The sequence below is a fragment of the Eurytemora carolleeae genome, unplaced genomic scaffold (assembly GCF_000591075.1).
Source record: "Eurytemora carolleeae unplaced genomic scaffold, Eaff_2.0 scaffold777, whole genome shotgun sequence".
In the NCBI taxonomy this organism is placed as follows: domain Eukaryota; kingdom Metazoa; phylum Arthropoda; class Copepoda; order Calanoida; family Temoridae; genus Eurytemora; species Eurytemora carolleeae.
Window position 1 is genome coordinate 53,548 of NW_019396828.1, and position 24,301 is coordinate 77,848.

Consider the following 24,301-nt stretch of genomic DNA (forward strand, 5'->3'; position numbering starts at 1 on the left):
CCCCCCCTAGTACCATCAATATACATTGTTCCACCCCTTCTTTAAAAGATTGGCCAGCGATAGGTATTTTGGTTGCATCTGATAGAGATGATGAGAAACATTATAATTTCCTTGTTAACCCTTCCAAGAAAGGAGAGACTGATTATCAGAATTGAAGGATGATCCCTATAGATACAGATGAGAGATATCTACTTTAGGATTTAATTAATATCATTTTTTTATTTTTAGTGCATCTTTTTTCCACCTCACTCCATACAGGGTTATTCACAAAAAATGAGATTTCGGAGACGACTTTTTTTACTGTTCCCATAAATTCATAACTCCCATTAACTTTAAACTGTCTTGAAAGTTGAAGACGTAGTTTAACCCTATAGGATTGTTATATTTGAATAGTTCCAAGTCGTCTTAACAGTCTTATCCTATGTCGGTAACCTAGTGTATCTTTAGGATTCGATTGTGTGTCATTTAAAACTATCTTTATCATTAAAACTTTTCTAAGGTCTGAGTAGAACTTTTCTTATTTACTTCCTGAAAACTTTTAAATCTAAGTGGAAGGTGGTTCAAGGAAAAAGAGAAAATTTTATTAAACTTAAATCTATCATGTTTGAAAAGTGGGAAAAGTGAATAGGGTTTATATATATATATCTATATAATAAAACAAGACATTCGTATATATNAGGGCTATGTCTGATTCACATATAGTACCCTTTGAACCTTTATCACTTGTAGAGGGCTATGTCTGATTCACATATAGTACCCTTTGAACCTTTATCACTTGTAGAGGGCTATGTCTGATTCACATATAGTACCCTTTGAACCTTTATCACTTGTAGAGGGCTATGTCTGATTCACATATAGTACCCTTTGAACCTTTATCACTTGTAGAGGGCTATGTCTGATTCACATATAGTACCCTTTGAACCTTTATCACTTGTAGAGGGCTATGTCTGATTCACATATAGTACCCTTTGAACCTTTATCACTTGTAGAGGGCTATGTCTGATTCACATATAGTACCCTTTGAACCTTTATCACTTGTAGAGGGCTATGTCTGATTCACATATAGTACCCTTTGAACCTTTATCACTTGTAGAGGGCTATGTCTGATTCACATATAGTACCCTTTGAACCTTTATCACTTGTAGAGGGCTATGTCTGATTCACATATAGTACCCTTTGAACCTTTATCACTTGTAGAGGGCTATGTCTGATTCACATATAGTACCCTTTGAACCTTTATCACTTGTAGAGGGCTATGTCTGATTCACATATAGTACCCTTTGAACCTTTATCACTTGTAGAGGGCTATGTCTGATTCACATATAGTACCCTTTGAACCTTTATCACTTGGAGAGGGCTATGTCTGATTCACATATAGTAGTGTAGTAGTAGTTTGAACCTTTATCTGATCTATACTGTAGAAAATATATCGGGGGGGTTTTTATATCTTGCTAAGTGTTTAATTCTTCAAATTTCTGCGGCTATCGCAGACTTTGACGGAGATCTAACTTCAAAGTTTCGTTTCCTGGTTTCCAAAACATATATTTCTATTATTTTTAAATTATAAGCTTGATACGTGCAGTACAGGTTACCCAGAAAGGATAACACTAATTTATGACGACCTGAAAATGCAAATCTTAAGGTTTCAATATATTATGATAAAGCGCAGTAATGAAGTCGTAATAAAGTCATGGTAAAATCATCTCTACGTCTCAGCCCTTGCCGGTAACCCGTAAAATAAGCTGTCTCTTGATAGAGTACTAGCTCGGGAACCCAGCGCTGACCAGGTTACTATAAGTTACTCCCGCCCGCTATTTTACCCGCCCTTGAACGATTGCACCGGTAAAACATTCCCGTGGATCTCCCGAGTTCCGTAATCAAAACTTGAGTCAAATCAGTCCAGGGGTTCCCAAGTTATGATCGGACATACAGAGATTACAAATATATAGAAGTATTGTTTAGTATGTAGAGTAAAGAATAGTCCAGGTGAACATGTTTAGAATATTTAGCCTGTATAGATTATATATAAAGATGTATGTAGAGCTAGAGTAAATAATAGTCCAGATGAACATGTTTTGAATATTTAGCCTGTATAGATTATATATAGATGTGTAGTATAGTAAGTAGAGTAAAGAATAGTCCAGATGAACAAGTTTTGAATATTTAGCCTTTATAGATTATATATATAGATGTATGTAGAGCTAGAGTAAAGAATAATCCAGATGAACATGTTTTGAATATTTAGCCTGTATCGATTACCCAGAGACACAAAAAGCGTGCCAGGGACCAACCCGCAGTGGATTATATTAATTTAAATATTTTGCATGGGTACAAAACACTAAACCGCATGCGCAGAAACATGCACTAAATTCATGCAAAAACAAACCCCATTCATCCGGGGTTTTCTTAAACCATATTCAGGTGTAGGAATATACAGGGGTTTTCTTAAACCATATTCAGGTGTAGGAATATATAGGGGTTTCCAATAGTTTTCTTAAACTAAATTCAGGTGTAGGAATATATAGGGGTTTCCAATAGTTTTCTTAAACCATATTCAGATNCATATTTTGCGTCATATAAAGCTCATCATTTGTGGGTAACCCTGTATCATATTTTGCGTCATATAAAGCTCATCATTTGTGGGTAACCCTGTATCATATTTTGCGTCATCTATTCTAAAAAAATGAACCTCATTGATTTATCAAACATATGACATGCTTACTTGGAACATTATGCTTTGTTAGATTCTTAGGAGATCACGTCATTTTTAAACTGAATGATTTACATTTTTCATGATAATAGACAATTTTCTTTACAGAATTGACCTGTATTGTACAATGTACACTGTTAAACGTAAATGTGCATTGTACATCACAATGTAGAATTTTATATATGTACAACGTACTATATGTATAATTTACTATGTGTACATTGTACATTCTGCATTGTACATTCTACATTGTACATATAGTACATTGTACATATAGTACATTGTACATATAGTACATTGTACATATAGTACATTGTACATATAGTACATTGTACATATAGAACATTATACATATAGTACGTTGTACACATATAAAATAATTGTATATTGTAATGTGCAATGCACGTTTTCACATTGTACATTGTACAATGTAGAATGTAGAATGTACAATGTACAAATAATATACAATGCACACATTTACAATATACTATGTACAATGTACATTGAACATTACTGCCGTTAACCCTTGACATTTCAAACTATGTTTTCTGCTGGATCAAAGTTGTAAAACAGTGATTAGAAAATTAGAGTTTAAACAAGTACTTAGATTGTGAAAAATAAAATGGAATACAGTTAATACAGTCGTCTTTGATGTCTCATCCTTTGTGGGTAACCCTGTTAAGACTGTAGTATAACTAGAGTTAAGTATGCTAACACAATCCTTTGTGGGTAACCCTGTTAAGACTGTAGTATAACTAGAGTTAAGTATGCTAACATAATCCGATATGGTCAGGGTCTATTTGTCAAATATTAAACTATATATATATATATATATATATATATATATATATGTGAGAATATAGATCAACCATAGAGATTAGAAATACACTTTATACCAGGTTCTAACATTTAAATACAGTGTTCTCCAATAAAAACGCGGTTGTATCAGTCGTCTTTATTCTACGCGGCATTAATTTTGAAACATTAATAAATATCTATTTTATTCTCCTCAAAAGGTATTTTCACATTTCTTGACTGAGAAACAATTTAGAAATTATCAAAATTATTCACTTTTAAACCTAGAAAAATCTTCCAAATTATTTATGAGATAACGGTTAAAAAAGTAAAATTGAGAATTGGGCATGCCTCTTTTTAAATGGAAGTTCACTTAAAATAACGACAACAGGCTCTTTAAATAGTCTGTCGGAGTTTCACAATGGTCCCCCGAAACCTTTGACTAAACAAAAATTATGAAGTTACCCCTTTTTTGCTGAGAATTGATTTTTTGCGTTCGATCCTTTATAAAAGTTATTTGCAGATTTATGTTGCAGAAAAAAGGAAGAAAAACCGACATGGTTGACAGTCCCTTTAAACAGTATACGTCACTATGAAATCCTAGCTATGTTTGTTAAATCCATGACTGTTTGATTGTTGATTGACTCAAGAAATATATATTTGTTGGATTGACTCTGCATACTTTCAGGCCGGATATCTGCAGGGGAAGGACGTACAACTCTCAGTTTCTCTCTCCGGGATACAGGTTTCCCTACTGACAGGAGCTCCGCTCATGAACCATATCCTGAAACGGATCAGTTACGCGACCTGTGATCCGTCCTGCTGTTTGTTCTCTTTCCTTGCCAGAGAACAGGGTTCTCCTGCGCATCTTCAACACTGTCACACCTTCAGGACTCCGGCCTCTTCCGTAGCAGAGGATTTAAATTCCGTGGTTGGAACTGCTTTCAGGGTTGCTTACGCTACTAAACTCCAGGTACTATCAGGATATAAGGAGACACAAATAAGTATTAGAACATTTACAGATTTATTGAAACGTTTTTCCGACAGTTTTTAAAATATTTGTTAAGTTTTAGGTTGACTTTAAATTCTCATCCTTTATGAGCAACCCAGTACAGGGCGCTCTGAATAAACGTCTAGTAATTATCTGAACGTTTGTTACTATTTCAAAACTTAAAAAATAATAATGAAAAGTTTTGCGGATTTTTCTGTTGGTGATATCCTTAATCTTATAAATCGATATTTTGGGAGGAAAACAGTTTTAGAATTCTGACTGGACATAAACCTTCCCTCTGTTGGGTTTGTAAGGTCTTACCAAAAATACTCTCGGTTTAGCCTTTTTGACGTTTATTGGATACAATCAAATAAACGGGAAAAGACAGATATGTATTTAGTAATTATCATGTTAAATGCGGAACACTGTACTTCAAGAATGCTCCACACAACCCCCCCCCCCCATTTAAACTCTGATCCCATTGTTTAAGATTAAGGGATTTGTGCAAAATCATATTGTTAGTAATTGAATTATTAATTCCATTCAGTTTCAAGTCTACCTCCCATAGATATCAAAACAAAGAATGTTAAATATATAAATGTATTAATTCTAACACATGCTATATGTTTGCAAAAAAATCGAAGAAAGCAAAGACGATTTTACAAAGAAAAGAATAAAAAGATTAAAAAGAGTAAAAGATACAATAAAGCATAAAGGATGTCAACAATCGGCACGAATTAAAAAGATGCCTAAAAATGCCCATTTTACGTAAAACCTATACATTTTTTACAGCCCATATTAAAGCCTATTTTAATTTTTTAAACAATACAAATAAATCTACCATTTATATTTCTAAAAGTTGTTAGTTCATCGTCGTAGATAATAACAATCCACCACTAGTTTATATTAAATATAATGTAAACAATAAATATTAACTTTTTCTTTTCCTTTCCTTTCCTTTTCCTTTCCTTTCCTTTTCCTTTTATTTCTATTTTTTATATTTTTTTAGAATTGGGGGGGGGGGAAATATTCCCACAACCTCTACTTTAGAGGTTTTTAAATATTTTCTCCTAAACACTTAATTTTGTTATTTTTCATACATAAATTATTACTTACTTACTACTTAAATTTTCACTACTATACATATCACTTTATCGACTTAAAATATTTCAGTTTCACTTTTCATTTTTCTTAAAAACTGCATAAAACTCTAATAATTTATCGAATGATATATTGCATGAATGCATAACGCCTAGAGTCTAGAGTCTAGACCCATTTTGATGATTTGTGACTTTTCACAATACTTCATTATTTCAATTAACTCTAAAAATGAAGGCGCTTGGTCCCCATTTCCAAAGATAATTTTAAGTTTTCAGATTTTTTAAGCATTGTCGTATTATCTATTTTTTTCTGGTAGCACATTTACTAGCTTTAACAAAGGAATTGAGTTTTTGCCACAGACCAAAAGAGTTCTAACCCCTATATCTTTGCAATCTTAGGGCGTAAATTTTTGATATTTCAAACTTAGATTCTTTGATCCAACAGAATTCATAGTTTGAAATATATTGGGGTGTGAAGATATAGGGATTAAAAAATCAGAGTTTGTTGCAAAGAATCAAACCTTTTCTAACCAAAAATATTTATTTCAGAGAATAGATTTGAGGCATGAAAAACGAAATTCAATATTAAGAGAATAGATTTGAGGCATGAAAAACGAAATTCAACATTCAGAGGGACATATCCGATTCACTTTTAAAACTTTTGTCTCATTAAAGATTATAATGTATATAGCTTTGGTTTCAATGTAACATTTAGATTGTGAGAATTTAACAGTTTGCAAGATAAAAAACGGATAAAGCTTAAAAAGCACATTTTTGAACCGGATATGCCACTCTATGCATGAAGGATCAGTTGAAACTACGTCCCTTCTAAGAATTTCCAGTCGTTTTGAAAGATGTATACTTTAGGATCGGCATAATCAGTTATCATCGGAAAGACTTACTTCCCACTCTAAAGGAACCCAACCTAGCAGATCTTTTCACCCAAAAATATCAAATTTCAAGGTAAACTTTTTAAATAGCTTTTTTTATGTTTTTTTGTGTGTGAAATGTACAAGAAAAAATATCTAAAAAATATGTTTATTTATAAACAGTGACAACCAGAAAACTCTGAAATAGGAAGACGACTTTACAGCAATACTTGAGTGTATTTGATGATGTTACAAAGCAGATAGTTTTACTGGACACTTATTAAATCATTATTTAAGTGAATTGGGTCTTTTTACACTAAAAAATTGCGGTTTCAAATACTAATTGGACTATTAAAAGAAAATTTTTTTCTTTCTTTCTATTCCGGAGTTTTCTGGTTATCGCTGTATGATGACAAATTTAGAATTTGGAAACTTTAATTGAACAGTTGAGTGAGTTGTTTATTGTTTGAGAGGGGGTGTGAGTGAGATGGGGGTGTGTGAAGGGTGAGTAATAGTGTGTTTGAGTGAATGAGGATTGAGAAATAAGTGACAAAGTCAATAAGGAAGTGAGAAACTTGAGTTAGTAAACTAGTGAATGAGTGATAAAGTAAATGAATGAGTGACTAAGTGAGTGAGTGAGTGAGTGAGTGAATATGTTAGGAAGTAAATGAGTAATAAGTGAGTGAGTGAGATAATGAGTGATAAAGTAAAAGAATGAGTGAGTGAAGAGATTAGGAAGTAAATGAGCAATAAGTGAGTGAGTGAGTTAATGAGTGATAAAGTAAAAGAATGAGTGAGTGAAGAGATTAGGAAGTAAATGAGTAATAAGTAAGTGAGTGAGTTAATGAGTAATACAGTAAAAGAATGAGTGAGTGAATAGGTTAGGAAGTAAATGAGTAATAAGTGATTAAGTGAGTTAACGAGTGATAAAAATAAAAGAATATGTGAGTGAATAGGTTTGGAAGTAAATGAGTAATAAGTGATTGAGTGAGTGAATAGATAAGGAAGTAAATGAGTAATAAGTGATTAAGTGAGTGAATGAGTGCTAAAGTAAATGAAGTAACTAAATGAGTGAGTGAGTGAATAAGTTAGGATTTTAAATGAGTAATAATTCAGTTAGTGAGTTAATGAGTGATAAAGTAAAAGAATAAAAGTATAAGAAATATCGAATAGAGCATGATGGTTGGGTAAACGTGTATTATTAATGCAAAAATGAAATCAGACACTTCTCGCTGCGTTTAGACGAAGCAGTCCTGAGCAGAAAATCTTAGAATACTGTTGATTGACATTGTCCATGGTGCAATCAATAGAAATATTAAAGGAGAAAAGATGTTCGTTTAATATTGTTAAGCTTGATTGATTTAGCTCGTTAGGAAGATATTAACACCTGTCATTTAATAATATTATGTAAATGCTTAGAAGAAGGAGACAAGTGTAGATATGGTAGGAGAGAGAGACATCAGAATCAGATCTATCACGCAACCTAGAGAATCTGAAGAACCAGGACCACCCAGAGCTAATCATGAAACTGTAGAAACTGAACACTGTAGTTCAGAGAGTAGTGGAGACTCCGGGTCCTACCAGGTTAGTATCCAAGGACAATATAAGCAGACAAAACTTTTTTGACGGATGCGATGTTTAAACTTAAAAATCTAGATATTTAAAATTTTGAAAAGACCAATTCTCTCCAAGCTGGAATTTTGATTGGTTTCAGGAGCTGAGCACTGAGAGCAGGTACTACAGTGAGGTTGGGACGGATAGTAGCGGGGTCTCAAGTGGATCCGGATCCCCTTGCCCGGAGACTAGATCCGGGATCCAAGATTCAAGTTCTCCGAGTCCCCGGCTACACTCACACTTTCCCAGATCAAACTCTCCGAGTTCGGGTTCAAGTTCTAATCCGTCCGAACCAAGGAACTCGGAAACTTTTCGCTTTACCTCTGGGTCCTGTCCGGAGAAACGCTACTCAAAACGAGAGTTTAGTTCTAGAACTTTAAAAGCTTCAGACGGATCTGACTCTGGTTGGTTCCGAGCCAACGTTCCGAGGTAGGTTTAAGGTTTAGTTTTGACATGTATGCATGAAACACGAAATACAGGGTGTCCAGAATTATTTTTGATCTTGTTTAAATTCTTAGGAAGTTTTTTTTTCTTTATTAAAAGAGTATGCATTAAGAATGTTTTGCGCCCCTTTCCCACTAAAACTTTTCCTTAGACCTTTTCCTTAGTCGCCATTTATAATTGTTCTCAAATTTTCGCAGATTTTTTTTTATATAAATTGACTCATTTTCAAAAGCAATAAATTTCGAACGTTTTTTTTTCGGACCAGCCATAATCCTTCCCTGGGTAAGACAAACATACAGACAATCAAAGTATATATGTAGATGATCTAACAATTTTATATTTAAAGGGAGTGTTCGCGAAAAATAAAAAGGGGTATAGACTTACGGCGAAAAAAAATCGCTTTTGATGGCTACTACTTCTATCTGTTGCGTCTATTAACGCAAGAGATAGAAGTAAGATTAGTAGTGACCAAACGCGATTATTTTTCGTTTTAGCGAACACTCCTTTTAAAAAGAATTGATATGAACATTGAACATTTTTGTCTTCTGCAAGATTTGTTTTGACTGTCTGCACAATCTGCAGAATCATTGCATTTATGTCAAATGCTTGTTCTATAAAACCAAATAAAAACTAAAAGTCTATCTGATGTCAGCTGGAGGTTGCATTTATATTATAATGTTGCAAGGCAAGGAGATTGCAACTAAGCGTATGATAATGATCCAGGGAGGTTGCAACTATATTATTAAGATACAGGGAGGTTGCAACTATATTATAATGTTCCAGGGAGGTTGCAACTATATTATTAAGTTCAGGGAGGTTGTAACTATATTATAATGTTCCAGGGAGGTTGCAACTATATTATAATGTTCCAGGGAGGTTGCAACTATATTATTAAGTTCCAGGGATATTGCAACTATCTAACATAATCCGATATGGTNTCCAGAAATATTAAAATCATAATTTGTTTTAGGGAGGTTGCAATGCTTGTGCTGAACAAGGAACCTGTTGGTTCATTCATGGTTCGTGAAAGTGAAAGTGTTCCAGGAAGTTTGGCACTCTCTCTAAGAGTTCCGGAGGTGTTCCAATCTGATGGGATCGCTCATTACATAATCCTCAAAACCGGGGAAGGTTTTAAAATCAAGGTAGGAGTCAAATTTAAAAAAAGATTTTTTTGAAATTATTTGTTGATATAATTAATAGAGATATAATTGTTTAACAAAAACTTTTCTAAATCGTTAATCAATCCTAAGACATACATACAAATATTTTAACAGCAGTTTTATTGATTGATATTAGGTCGCTACTTTTATGTCAATTTCACTTCTAGGCTGCCTAGCCCCTAAACCTAGCCGTAGCGCTCGGACTAAGCGAGTCACTAATAAATACTAGCCTAAAGGGACTGTAGGCTGAAATTCAACCGAGCCTCCATTTAAGGAATGGCATTTCCGATGACAATGATACCCTTGAATCCTCTATCTGAGTAACAGTAAGGAAGATATTGCAGTTTTCTATCTTAAAACGTGTTAAATTCTAAAACCTTTCTTTTTTGTCTCTGCATCATATATGCGCACACCAATTTTTAAGAGAAACACGATAAAAAAAGATTAAATCAATCATCTTTAATTAAACGGTACTGTTGTGATTGTCACTCTATAAAATAAAGGGCCCTAGAAATTAGGTCTAAAGTGACTTTAAACATATTGAAATTAGGTCTAAAGTGACTTTAGACATGTTGAAATTAGGTCTAAAATGACTTTAAACATATTGAAATTAGGTCTAAAATGACTTTAAACATATTGAAATTAGGTCTAAAGTCACTTTAAACATATTGAAAGTAGGTCTAAAGTGACTTTAAACATAATGAAATTAGGTCTAAAGTGACTTTAAACATATTGAAATTAGGTCTAAAGTGACTTTAAACATATTTTAATTAGGTCCAAAGTTACTTTATACATATTGAAATTAGGTCTAAAGTCACTTTAAACATTTTGAAATTAGGTCTAAAGTGACTTTAAACATATTGAAATTAGGTTTAATGAAGTGACTTCAAACATATTGAAATTAGGTTTAAAGTGACTTTAAACATATTGAAATTAGGTCTGAAGTGACTTTAAAAATATTAAAATTAGGTCTTAAGTGACTTTAAACATATTGAAATTAGGTCCAAAGTTACTTTAGACATGTTGAAGTAAGTCTGAAGTCACTTTGAACATATTGAAATTAGGTTTAAAGTAACTTTGAACATATTGAAATTAAGTTTAAAGTGACTTTAAACATATTGAAATTAGGCCCAAAGTTACTTTAGACATATTGAAATTAGGTCTGAAGTGACTTTAAACTTTTTGAAATCAGGTCTAAAGTGACTTTAAACATATTGAAATTAGGTCTAAAGTCACTTTAAACATTTTGAAATTAGGTCTAAAGTGACTTTAAACATATTGAAATTAGGTCTATAGTCACTTTAAACATATTGAAATTAGGTTTAATGAAGTGACTTCAAACATATTGAAATTAGGTTTAAAGTGACTTTAAACATATTGAAATTTGGTCTAAAGTGACTTTAAAAATATTGAAATTAGGTCTAAAGTGACTTTAAACATATTGAAATTAGGTCCAAAGTTACTTTAGACATGTTGAAGTAAGTCTGAAGTCACTTTGAACATATTAAAATTAGGTTTAAAGTGACTTTGAACATATTGAAATTAAGTTTAAAGTGACTTTAAACATATTAAAATTAGGTCCAAAGTGACTTTAAACATATTGAAGTAGGTCTAAAGTCACTTTGAACATATTGAAATTAGGTTTAAAGTGACTTTAAACATATTGAAATTAGGGTTAAAGTGACTTTAAACATATGAAATTAGGTTTAAAGTGACTTTACACATATTAAAATTAGGTCTAAAGTCACTTTAGATATATTGAAGTAGGTCTAAAGTCACTTTGAACATATTGAAATTAGTTTTGGGGTCACTTTAACCATATTAAAATTAGCTCTACAGTCACTTTAAGCATATTGAAATGCACAAAAGGATTAGATTGTTTACATAAACTGCTACATGGCTATTAACCAAGGAGTTTTGAATACAATGGAGGATGGGTCGACCCGGTCCGCCCCATCATATGATTATGCATCCTAAACATACGGTATTCCATTTAAATAGTATTTAAAATTTTTTAGCAAACCAAAAGAAACAAAACTGATTTTCTTTAATTATAAAAATCAACCTAGCGTTGCCAATATGGTGAGGTGGACCCGGTTAACCCCGCCTTCATGGTATCACATATTCCTTGCTAGTAAACTAAGGGACCGAGCTCTGCGGTTAGAACATTTTTTTTCAGGGATTCCTTAAGACACATCCAACCCTGAGCGCGCTGATAACACATCACAGTGTGATGCAAGAGCTCCTTCCTGTTCCTCTAAACCTTCAGAGATATAATCCCTTCTATCCATCCCAGCACCCGGAGTACCAACCCTTGAAGGATATAGTCCGACTACTAGCAGAACCTAGAGGAATAATTCATGTAGATCCGTCCTAAGTACTGAGAAGGATTTACGAGAAACGGATGTAAAGTGAATAAAGACTTCCGGTAGAAAATGGCCGAGTCAGTTTGCATTTTTCAAGGACTTTATGTCATTATTCCTGCTTCTTAGCTTTTCAGTAGTACGGTGAAACCCAAAAAACTGTGGAGTAGAAAGACTCAAAATAATGATTTTATATTGTAAAATACAGCAATTGTGCAGTGTGCACAGACCCATTAAAAAAACTGTAGGACTGTTTACTTTCTCTAACAAAATCAAATACATTAAAACTTGCTTAATTGTAGTCTTTTTCTTTCACATAAAATACAAATAAGATTGCTAAACTGTCATTTTCCTATTTCACAGGTCTATGGGTCTCACTCTACCAGTTTTACTAAACGCCAAGTATGAATAATTTTCAATGCAGCAGCCTGTCAAAGGAAACCTCTTATTGTTTTTAAACAATCAAAAAATGTCGAGAACCTTTTGCACGTTTCAGGTATATCCAGAAACTATTTTTTAGTATATATCTCGGTGTAAACAAAATGAATATAATCGTGATAAACGTTCTACACGTTCTACAAATTTTGCGAAATCTTTTTCGGTTGATGGATTTTGTATTTGCAACTATCTAGACAGAGATTCAAAGTGACACCTCTTAGAATCCCCTAAATCTTACACTTTAAATTCTTCGTAAATAATTTAATTTCTACCACAGAACAGACAGGACAGACAGGATAGACAGGATAGAATATATATATAAACTGAAAACTAGTCTGTTAATGGATTCTAAATATAATCGATAATGATAATTTAATTTAGATTCAATATTCAAGATTTTTGTTTGACCGAATCATTATTTTTGTTGTCATCATTTATCATTATTTTGCAAATAAAGATTTACTAAAAAGATGTTAGATAGAGATGGACACTCAAGAGCATATTAATGTGTGTATGCCTTACATATCTGAGTTTCTTTGTTCCAAGTTAAAGGGACTGTTAAGGAAAAATGAAAGGGGTAGTAGACTGAAACCTAAGAATCTCAGGCGTTGAATCATAAATATAAAACATCTATCTGATCAAGGGTGTAATGCAAGGAAAGTTAATAGCGGTCGTGTATACTCTGCGTACACATTGAAACAAGTTCTCTCTGGGCGGACTTTGTAAACAAGAATAGATGCATCAGTGTTCGTTTAGTATCCGAGGAGGTTAAAAGCATTAAATTTTGATAATTTTAATAATTCACATAATAGTTTCCTATGACCAGAATATTTCATTGATTTTTTTATGTGAAAGATGGATCCCATGTCAGTCTTCGACATCCGTCTTGTGTTTACATTGACGCCCAGAGACAGTACACTGCAGGACAAAAGATGTGTACACTTCTGAAATAACTTTCCTTGCATTACATCCTTGTATCTGATTTTCCTGTCTCGAGAAATTGATAAAAAAAACTGTGTCAAATGTATACGAAAATTCATATACATGCAATTTTGTATAAAAGTTGTAGTATTAAACAGATCATATTCAAGAAATACGCAACCAATCTGAAAACAACGATACCCCACAGGAGCCTGAGAATCTCAGGTTTGCTCCTTTTATAATTTTTTATTTTGCATTTTTAATAGATAAAATTGATAATGTAATTACATATAGTCCGTATAGTCTAGAACATGTCACCAGAACTTCAGTCAATGGCAGTGCAGTATCGTGGTCACGTGATACAGACGGAAATCACGTGACCAGTATTATTTTCTATTACCAGTTCTACAAATTTTAGCTTTTCAGCAATTTTTATGTATTTTTTTAAACAGGGTGCCCCACATCATATTAAATCTTACCTGACTCGAAACTTTAAAAAGAATATATCATCTTAAAAATAAAAATATAACCCAATCTTATATGGATTATCCATAAAAATAACTATGGATAGATGGATACAAAAATGTTACAATATGGATATATTGGTATCCAGGAAATACAAATTTTAAACTCACTTGAAGGAATTAGCATTTTGATAGAACTCGCCGGGACCTAATATTTTTCTCAACCCTTGAGAGTGTTGTGCATTATAAAGGTAAAAAGGACTGATATGAAGAAACATCTTCAATGTGCATAAATTGTGCAAGCTAATTATGAAAAATGTATTCTATTACCCGCCCCGCCTTGTTTCCTATCCGTTTACATATATTCAATCTACTAAATGGGGAAATTTAATTATCATTATTTCCCACCCAACTCCTACTCTTCAAGGTACACAGGATACACAGGATACACAGTGTATAGGATACACAGGATACACAGCTGATACACAAGATACACAGCTGATACACAGGATACATAGGATTCACAGGATACACAGGATACACAGGATACACAGGATAGAGGACAAAGGATTTATATCCCGCATAGGATATACAAGACACATTATATCGGATATAGTATGCCCAGGATACTGAATACAAAGGATACATTGGACTTATTGGATACATGGGATACACAGGACACAAAGGATACAAAGGATACAAAAGATACACAGGATACACAGGATACACAAGATACATTGGAAACACAGGATACACAGGATACACAGGATACATTGGAAACATACTACATAGGATAGACTAAATACAAGACACCGGATACAGGATACACAGGATACAGAGGATACACAGGATATAGGATACACCGGATATAGGATACACCGGATATAGGATACACCGGATATAGGATACACAGGATATAGGATACACAGGATACAGAGGATACACAGGAAATAGGATACACAGGATAAAGGATACACAGGATATAGGATACACAGGATACAGAGGATACACAGGATATAGGATACGCAGGAAATAGAATACACAGAATACAGGATACACAGGATACAGAGGATACACAGGATATAGGATACAAAGGAAATAGGATACACAGGATATAGGATACACAGGATAGAGGATACACAGGAAATAGGATACACAGGTTTAGGATACACAGAATATAGGATACACAGGATATAGGATGCATAGAACATAGGATACACAGGTTTAGTATACACAGAATATAGGATACACAGAAAATAGAATACACAGGATATAGGATACATAGGATATATTATACAAAGGATACAGGATAAACAGGATGAGGGATACATGATATACATCCCACAATATACAGGATACACAGGATATAGTGTGCACAGGGTACAGAAGATACACAGGATGTAGGATACACATGATATAGGATACACAGGATAATGAATACACAGGATATAGAATACACAGAATATAGAATACACAGGATATAGGATACATAGGATATATTATACACAGAATATAGAATACACAGGATATAGGATACATAGGATATATTATACACAGGATATAGGATACACAAGATACGGATCACATTTTACAAGAAAGAGGAAAAAATAGACTGTGTATACTGTATACTGTATACTGTATACTGGATACTGTATACTGGATACATGTTATTTCTACATGATTTATTTAGGATACACAAGTTAAACTAGATTTAAAAGCCTAGAGTTCAAAATCAATGTTGTGAAAAGAATGAAACTATAATTAAATATTTTTGTGGATTTCACAATATCTGTTTTTTATTGTTATAAATATTTAGAATATATAGCTTCTCTCAGGGATAACTTTGTCTTGTTTCTCTAGTAAGGCCGTGGCATATTAACTTGATAAGGTTCATAATCACAACCAGTCGGAGTAGGAACAAACCCGTTGCAGGGGATATATCCGTTTCCGGCATACTTAATAGAACTTCGAACCTGGAACAGTAGTTTTATTAAGCTGGAGTAGAGGTCTACTTCTACCAAGGATAAGGTTATACTCCTTCAAAGGATAAACCTGGAGAAAGGTTCTACCCCTACCAAGGATAACCCTGGAGTAAGGTTCTACTAGCCAAGGATAAACCTGGAGTAAGGTTTTACTCCTTCAAAGGATAACTTTAAAATAAGGTTCCACTCCTAACAAGGATACACCTGAAGTAAGGTTCTACTCCTACCCAAGATAAACCTGGAGTCAGGTTCTGCTCCTAATAAGGGTAAACCCGGAGTAAGGTTCTACTCCTAATAAGAGAAACTCTAGAATAAGGTTCCACTCCTACCAAGGATAAAACTGGAGTAAGGTTCTATTCCAAATAAGGATAAACCTGGAGTAAGTTCCTCCTTCTACTAAGAATAAACCTGGAGTAAGGTTCTACTCCTAATAAGGATAAACCTGAAGTAAAGTTCTATTCCTATCAAGGATAAACCCGGAGTAAGGTTCTTCTCCTACCAAGGAAAAACCCAGAGTAAGTTTCTACTCCTAATAAGGATAAACCTGGAGTAAGGTTCTGTTCCTACCAAGGATAAACCCGGAGTAAGGTTCTATTCTAACCAAGGATAAAACCGGAGTAAGGTTCTATTCCTACCAAGGATAAACCTGGAGTAAGGTTCTACTCCTACCAAGGATAAACCCGGAGTAAGGTTCTACTCTAACCAAGGAAAACCCCGGAGTAAGTTTAAATACCTGTTGTTGAAGTGGGATAAATGTAACAATCTGTTCCTCAGTGAAAAGAAGAGCCTTGAGAACAACTGTAACAACGGCGAGAACAACGATGAGAACCATGGCAATAAGAACGTACATGTTCTCTAAGAACGCCTGCCTTGCCTTGTTCTTCTGAATCTCCGCCTCTTGTTCTCTCTGCAATCTAGTCTCTTCATCCTCATCCTGAAGAACCAGAGTATATCCAATATACAATTAATGTCAAAACGCCTAATTTTCAAAACATCTATTTAGTACCAAAGGTTTGTACTGTAGGTTTATACAGTACGTAAGAATCTCGGGATTTGTACAGTCTAGGAGAGTACATTTGTTTATTGTTAATTGTTTACTTAAACATATGTTTATTATACATGTAATATATTATTTACATATTTAAGTCAACACTATAAAGCCAAATATTTTCATACAAAGAATATAATTTTATTAAAGTTTACAATAAACTACTCGTTATTCAAGTTTAATTATAATCGACGACATTGTTCTACAATTTCCTTGACTGCAGTCATGTTGTGTGTCTGTACCAGAAGAGTGTTTGTAAGTTTACTGTACTGGTCTGCAAAGCAGTGCGACTGGCTTTCTCTTGCCGGACCAGCGCCATTTCCTTTCCCTTTATTCCTGTTCCCTGGTTTTGTGCCCTAGAGGTTTTCATATTAGGTGTTTTAAAAATTAGATATTTTGAAAAGGTGTTTTGAAAATTATGTATTTTGTACCCACTCAAAAATAACAAACTAAGATCAGTTTACACATGCATCTGTTTTTTGGTACAGGGTGTCCCACGTAACATGAAAATTGATGTATATTTTTGAATGTCTTCTTCCATATACTGTATTTAGACTTTTTGCAGTTTATTTCGTTAAAAAGATCTGTTACTCAAATATATTTTACTATGAAATCCATTTTACTGTAATATGACTGCCATTTAATATTTCTTATTATTCTCTTTGGGATCAAACAACGAAACAAATTATGGAAGAAGACATTTTAAACTATTCACTAACTGTTATGTTTCATGGAACACCTTGTATATAATTTCCTTTTAATTGAATAAATAATAAACGCTGGGTTTTAAAGCTAGTATCGTACGTACATGTTGATTAAAACTAGTTTCTAAAAACATAGTTACCCACAAAGGATGAGACTGTAAAGACGACCTGAAATTTTTGAAATAATATGATTCCAACGTATAATTCTGCTGTCTGCGTAGAATTTAGTCTATTTATAACTTATTTAATGACTTGACAATGAAATAAATAAATTTACAGTTGCAGGTAATCGTATATATAAGGAAACAAACGGTATAAAATCCGCACAGTCGTCTCTGAAGTCTTTTGTGGATAACCCTGTATTAAAACCTTATATCACATGTAAATAAACCGCAGGACTGAAATGTTGACTGTTTATTGACTGTAGGTATGGAATGGTTTATAGATCATTAGGCGTGGAGGGGGGAGGGAGGAGGAGAAGGGAGGGGAGGGGTGAGGGCATTGTTGAAAGAATCTCATGACCTGAGTGCCCTCTATGTTGGTTTGATTAATACTATGTATAGATCAAAGCCTGTACTCCTTGACAAATAAATATGTTTGAGCATATTACGCTAATTCAAAGCCTCACCGACCAATTCAGAACTCAATTGTTAAATTAAATAAATTAACAATTTTCTAGAAATAAGATACACTAATTTATGCATAAATAAAATGAGTTAAATACTAAAAACTCCGGTTGTTATAAACTTAAAAATGTTAGTGTAAAATTGCCGGATGCACAGCTGTTCCCCAAAAAGCTGCTCAACTTCAATTTTGGGTTCTCTACAAAAGTGACTTGCGCATTACTACTGCAGGATAACATGTAGGAATTATCAGAATTATAAACTTTTAAGCCTAAAAAAGCACATATTTCAAGGGTAGCGATTTCAATCGGACATGATCGCATCTGTGCATGGAGGGCTACTAGAAATTACGCTTACAGTCCCTTTAGTTGACTTAATCCGTTCTTGATCATTTACCAATTATAAAGCATACAGGGTTGCCAACAATGCACGAATCTTCGCGAATATGAATGTACAGAATGTACTACAGTTAAACTCTAAATATTAAATACATCAAAAGAATTTATCAAATCTCGCATTCTTCATTTTCTGATAATGGAATATTGCAGATATTTTGTTTTTTTGAGTAAATGATTATATAGAGCTCTTTAAAGCTGTTCCCGCATATTCATGGCTATTTATTTATTTTCGCAAACACCGAGATTTACGTAAAATAGTATAAAACCCAATGAAAATTTTTCAAGACATTTCATAAATTCTTTCGATGTATTTAATATTTAGAGGTTTTACAGAAAAAAGTACTTTTGATTTTGTAACGAATTAAAAAATGTAAAAACTGCAAGGATTCATGAATGTCAGAAAAAAGATTAAATAAATTTCGTATAGACGCCTGAAGTCCCATCCTTTGTGGTTAACCCTGTAACACTCTATTATACCATTTTTTACATTTAAACGGGGTTGAGAATGGGCTATTAACCACCTCAAAGTGAATTTTTTTTCGGAGTAAGTCCTAAAATTTTGCCTTAAAAAAAGTCCTGTGGTTTCCTGGAAAGTTGCATTTTGTCTGGAAATTTGAACTTTTTACCCGGGTTTATTTGTTATTTCCCGGGTTTTATTAGAGGAATTTTTCCCCTTGCCTTTCTTACTCGAAACTTTTACAATATGTGTTTGATTACATAAAGATTTTAAAGTGGCTTTTGAGAATACTGAAATTATGGCTTATAAGGGACTATTTTAAGATTTTATTTCCTTGCGTATAACATATCAACATGAATAAATACACTGTTTTATTTATAGGGAAGCATATAGGGACCGGGTGTACACGTAAATTTATCCAGGGGGTGGGGGGCATGAAAACCATCTGAAAACTATACATTTTACGCATCCAAGGGAGGGTGCTGAGCCCCCATAGTCCCTCCCTGTGTACGCCTCTGGAAGCATATTACAAGGAAGAATATTTTTGGGATGCTGAAATATAATGTCGTCTTCTGTGTTCTTTTACCTCAAATCCTAAATTTTTTTCAATATCTGAATCAGGCAGCTTCTTTTTTGCTTTTTCTGACATTTTTTGTCTTTAGAAACGTAAACAAAATAGATTAATAGATTTTTTTTTACAAAGCATGCAAATTTGTTCTTGAAAATAGAGTAAGGAATAGAGAATAATAAATCAATAAATTTATTTTTGTTTTTTGATTCTTTTTAAATCATGCTTTTATTTTGACTTTTGTAGGCTCCATAAATCTGAGATGTTTATATTATATTTCTATATTGTTTTCTATGTGAAAAATGTCTAATCTATACCAAATGTTTATATTATATTTCTATATTGTTTTCTATGTGAAAAATGTCTAATCTATACCAAAACGATAATTATATTCAAAAAGATTAAACCAATGTTTATAATTTTTTGTATTTGGCATTTTGACCTTGTAGTACCTAATTTCCAAAGCCTTAATATTATCGTGTCTGCTAGAGTTTATTTTATGAAAAGGGTAAATGGCTGTAAATATGTGTTTATAATGTCTCCGCAAGATGAACAGTGAAGACGAACAAGTTTACTCTGTCTGTACACTGCAATTTTCTTGTTTTATAACCGTATGCAGTCAAAACATAAACAAACAAAATGTGAACATAGCAGACGAAACTCATACAGATTACAGCTTTCTCAGTAGATATCACTATACAAAATCAAAGAATTATTCAAAAAGACAATATCGAATTCGTCACTGAATTCCCATGTTTATTGGATCACTCTGTAGTAGAGCAAAGCTTTTATACAATAAAATTAATAACCGCAAGATATTACTCATTTCTTCGTTTGCAGTTTCAGGGAGAAATGAAAACAAACTCAGTTTTGTTTATGTTTCGCCAAAAATTGCAGTACACTTCACAGTGGTCTAAAACAGTGAAAATAGCCGTTTTTCGGAGAGGAATTACCAATTACTGATTTTTATAGGTAATAGGTTCTTCCAAAGCTTCATTGCTCGTTTTTAAAAATTATAAATCTGCTACAAAAAATTAAATCTTTATTGTCATTTCAAACAAAAACTATTTTAATATTTTTTTTCTGGCTTTGCACTGAACTTTGTCTGTAAAAGTACACATAGTGATTCCATGCTGTACTGTGTACTATTTATACTTATTTAAAATTGTGTACCATGGGGTTGTGTACTCTGTACTATATGTAATTGTCCTTTAAACTGTATAGTTGTACTGTACACGTACTTTGTACAGTGTTTTAGTACAAGTTGGAAGTAAACTTGAAATCAATGTTCTGAACTAAAGTCGGAGAATAATAAAGATAAAAATGTCAAGTTCTATTTTTAAAGTGAAGAGTAAAATAATGGTTTGGCAGGAAACAGTCTCAAGGTTCTAGGGTTCTATACAGTTTACAGTCTCCAGGTTCTAAGGTTCTATCAGTTTACAGTCTCATCTATGCAGTTTACAGTCTCCAGGTTCTAGGGTTCTATACAGTTTACAGTCTCCAGGTTCTAGGGTTCTATTCAGTTTACAGTCTCCAGGTTCCAGGGTTCGATATAGTTTACAGTCTCCAGGTTCAAGGGTTCTATACAGTTTACAGTCTCCAGGTTCCAGGGTTCTATATAGTTTACAGTCTCCAGGTTCTAGGGTTCTATATAGTTTACAGCATCCAGGTTCTAGGGTTCTATATGTTTACAGTCTCCAGGTTCTAGGGTTCTATACAGTTTACAGTCTCCAGGTTCTAGGGTTCTATAAAGTTTACAGTCTCCAGGTTCTAGGGTTCTATATGTTTACAGTCTCCAGGTTCTAAGGTTCTATACAGTTTACAGTCTCCAGGTTCTAGGGTTCTATATGTTTACAGTCTCCAGGTTCTAAGGTTCAATACAGTTTACAGTCTCCAGGTTCTAGGGTTCTATACAGTTTACAGTCTCCAGGTTTATAGGGTTCTTTATAGTTTACAGTCTCCAGGTTCTAGGGTTTCTCTCCAGATTCCCTTTACAGTAGGAGGCTCTTCAGCCTTCATTTTCTTTCTATAGAAGTGTAACTTCTAAAATCTTTTCTGTTGACAGTTTGAATTATTTATGAGTCCTGGTTGAAAATATTATCCTGAAAATATAGAGAAAGGCAGACGTCTATAAAACACCAAAGCGAGAATTTAAGACGATGAAACCTTTTTTAAATGTTAAACAAATATTTGATCAAAGAATTGAAAAGAAGAGATACATTTTTTCTAAAATTGTTTTTAAAACTTATCAGCAAGAAAAAAAGACATCGATGAAAGCTCATTAAATATTTAAATTATAATCAAAATTTGGAATTCAATCCTCTTCCCCCTCCACTCCAGCACTCATCTATGGCAACCATTTATCTTTTACCATATCCTGTTAGGTTTATTTCTAATATTTCTAGATTGTTTTTTTAAAAGCTTCTGCAGTATTTTTGTGAGCTTGGTAGTCTTTCTAGTCCTGTCTTAGGATTTGTTAGTCTTCCTATTTCTTTTTTAGGGTTTAGTAGTCGTCCTAGTCCTCTTTAAGAGTTTTGTTGTCTTTCTAGTTCTTTTTTAGGGTTAAATAGTCTTCCTAGACCCTTTTTAGGGTTTGGTGTCTTCCTAGTCTTGTCTTAGGATGTGTTAGTCTCTGTAGTTCTTTTTTGGGGTTTAGTAATCTTTTAGTCCTTTTTTAGGGTATAATAGTCTTCCTAGTCCTTTCTTAGGATTTACTAGTCTTCCTAGTCCTTTGTTAGGGTTTGTTAGTCTTTCTAGTTCTTTCTTAGGATTTACTAGTCTTCCTAGTTCTTTCTTTGTATTCAATAGCCTTCCTAGTCCTGTTTTAGGAATTAGTAGTTTTTCTTGTTCTTTCTTAGCGTTTAGCTGTCTTCCTTGTTCTTTCTTAGAATTTAGGAGTCTTTCTAGTTCTTTCTTAGGATTTGCTAGTCTTCCTAGTTCTTTTTTTAGGAACTAGTAGTCTTTCTAGTTCTTTCTTAAAGTTTAGTAGTCTTTTAGTCCTTTTTAGGGTTTAGTAGTCTTTTTCAGAAATTAGTAGTTTTTCTAGTCCTTTCTTAGAGTTTAGTAATCTTCCTTGTTCTATCTTAGGATTTAGTAAACTACATAGTCCTTTCTTCGGAGTTAGTTGTCTTTCTAGTGCTTTTTTAGGGTTAATTATTATTCCTAGTCCTTTTTCAGGTTTTGATAGTCTTCTTAGTCTTTTCTTAGGATTTAATAATTTTCCTTGTCATTACTTAGGGTTTTGTAGTCTTTCTAGTCCTTTCTAAGGGTTTTGTAGTCTTTCTAGCACTCTTCTTGGCTTCATCAAGTTTTACAATTAAATCTTCCTTGGGCGTATTCTTAGTGGTCTTCCTTGTTCTTTATTAAGGGTTAGTACACTCTCCAGCCATTATATTTCTTTATTAGTCTTTCCTCTTTCATAGTTCTATCTTCCTTGCATAATTCAGCGATAACCAGAAAATATTGGATTGAAAGTCGTCTTTATCTTATAAATTATGAAATTTGATATTTATTAAAGGAGTCTCAAAGAATCTAAATTTATCACCACCTATGTACCCCCCTTTTTGGTACATTATGGAAAAATCTACAATTTATAAGATTTCAGAGCTGTTTCTGTTTTATGCTGGATTCTTTTCGATATATTCTAATCAACTTTTTTTAATTTCAACTTAGAAATATTTAAAAAGATGGAACAAAGAATATAAATTTTAAACACGATGAGAGATGTTTGTGTTCTCTGATCGGAGAATAGACTGGAGAAACTAGTCCTGGTTTAAGTTCTCCGGGGTTGCGTGTATACACGGATTGGAAAAGAAACGGTTATTGGCTTCTCTAAATGCAACCGCACACAGCTTGGATGAGAAACTGATTCATTCTCCAGACTCCGTAAAATTTATCAATTTATGATTTAAATGGCTTTCCTTTCCAATCTGAAACCTCAGTCAAAAAGGACCAATAAAATCTGTAATGAAATAGATTTTTCTTCTTGAGTAATTAAAACCTGCAATATAGTAACTAGGGGAAATGTCCAGTGTTACCCGTGGAATTTGTTAAAAATCAAATTTTGAAACAAAAAAAATTTCAAGGGTTCCCTTAAAAAAGCTAGAATATATACATACAAACAATTAATTGTACAATTTTTAAACAGCTATTTCTCTGTCATTTTTTGGACTTTTTACAATTTGTAAAAAGATTTGAGCAACTGTAATATGAACGTTTTGCAATATAACAAAATATCTGCAACATGTATTGCAAAATAAAACACAAATTTAGTTTTCTTATGCACCAGTATTTCGATAAAACGTTTCATGTGCAGTTTCACCTTTCTTTCTGTAGGCGGGGGTGAGGTAATACTAATTTTGCAAGAAGATAGTCAAGGTCAAGAGCTACTTCAGAGTACGATACCTCCTTTCGTTCAAGAGTACTCTTCAAAGTCAACCCGGCCGATAAACTTCCGAGGGTTTTAGTCAATTTTCGCACTGAACCTTAATATGCATTTAAGAAAATGGCGGTCATTTTTTAACACTTGTTAAAGAAAAAAAAGTGAATTCAGTTATAAAACAAAACGTTCATATTTTGATTACTCAAATATTTTTACAGACTGGAAAAATTCCAAACAATAACAAAAATAACAGCAACTTGAAAATTGGCAA

General features: G+C 33.2%; 2 protein-coding genes across 2 annotated transcripts in view; one reads left to right on the plus strand and one right to left on the minus strand.

The window, feature by feature from the left end:
- The window catches only part of LOC111709139 (uncharacterized), a 16,710-nt gene extending 4,368 nt beyond the window's left edge, over positions 1–12,342 (plus strand). Inside the window, exons 4-9 of the mRNA XM_023482746.1 lie at positions 4,194–4,478; positions 6,464–6,559; positions 7,885–8,049; positions 8,180–8,508; positions 9,494–9,665; positions 11,863–12,342. Coding sequence (XP_023338514.1) covers positions 4,194–4,478; positions 6,464–6,559; positions 7,885–8,049; positions 8,180–8,508; positions 9,494–9,665; positions 11,863–12,060 — 1,245 coding nt within the window. The 3' untranslated portion in view covers positions 12,061–12,342. The remainder of the gene's footprint in view (positions 1–4,193; positions 4,479–6,463; positions 6,560–7,884; positions 8,050–8,179; positions 8,509–9,493; positions 9,666–11,862) is intronic.
- A 3,288-nt stretch (positions 12,343–15,630) lies between these two features.
- On the minus strand, positions 15,631–19,730 carry LOC111709131 (uncharacterized). The gene is made up of 3 exons (XM_023482738.1): positions 19,668–19,730; positions 16,585–16,785; positions 15,631–15,842 (listed from the first exon to the last, which is right to left on the minus strand). Exons 1-3 carry the CDS (start codon positions 19,728–19,730, stop codon positions 15,726–15,728), a joined length of 381 nt encoding a protein of 126 aa, XP_023338506.1. The 3' UTR covers positions 15,631–15,725.
- Between the last annotated feature and the right edge of the window lie 4,571 nt (positions 19,731–24,301).

Bases quoted from the DNA above. Each gene is read 5' to 3' on its own strand.
- LOC111709131 (XM_023482738.1), bottom strand. From the start codon at position 19,730: ATGTCAGAAAAAGCAAAAAAGAAGCTGCCTGATTCAGATATTGAAAAA. The intron at 16,786-19,667 runs GTAAAAGAACAC...CTGGTTCTTCAG, and splicing joins AAAAAAATTTAGGATTTGAG to GATGAGGATGAAGAGACTAG. The intron at 15,843-16,584 runs GTATTTAAACTT...CTACTGTTCCAG, and splicing joins TTATCCCACTTCAACAACAG to GTTCGAAGTTCTATTAAGTA.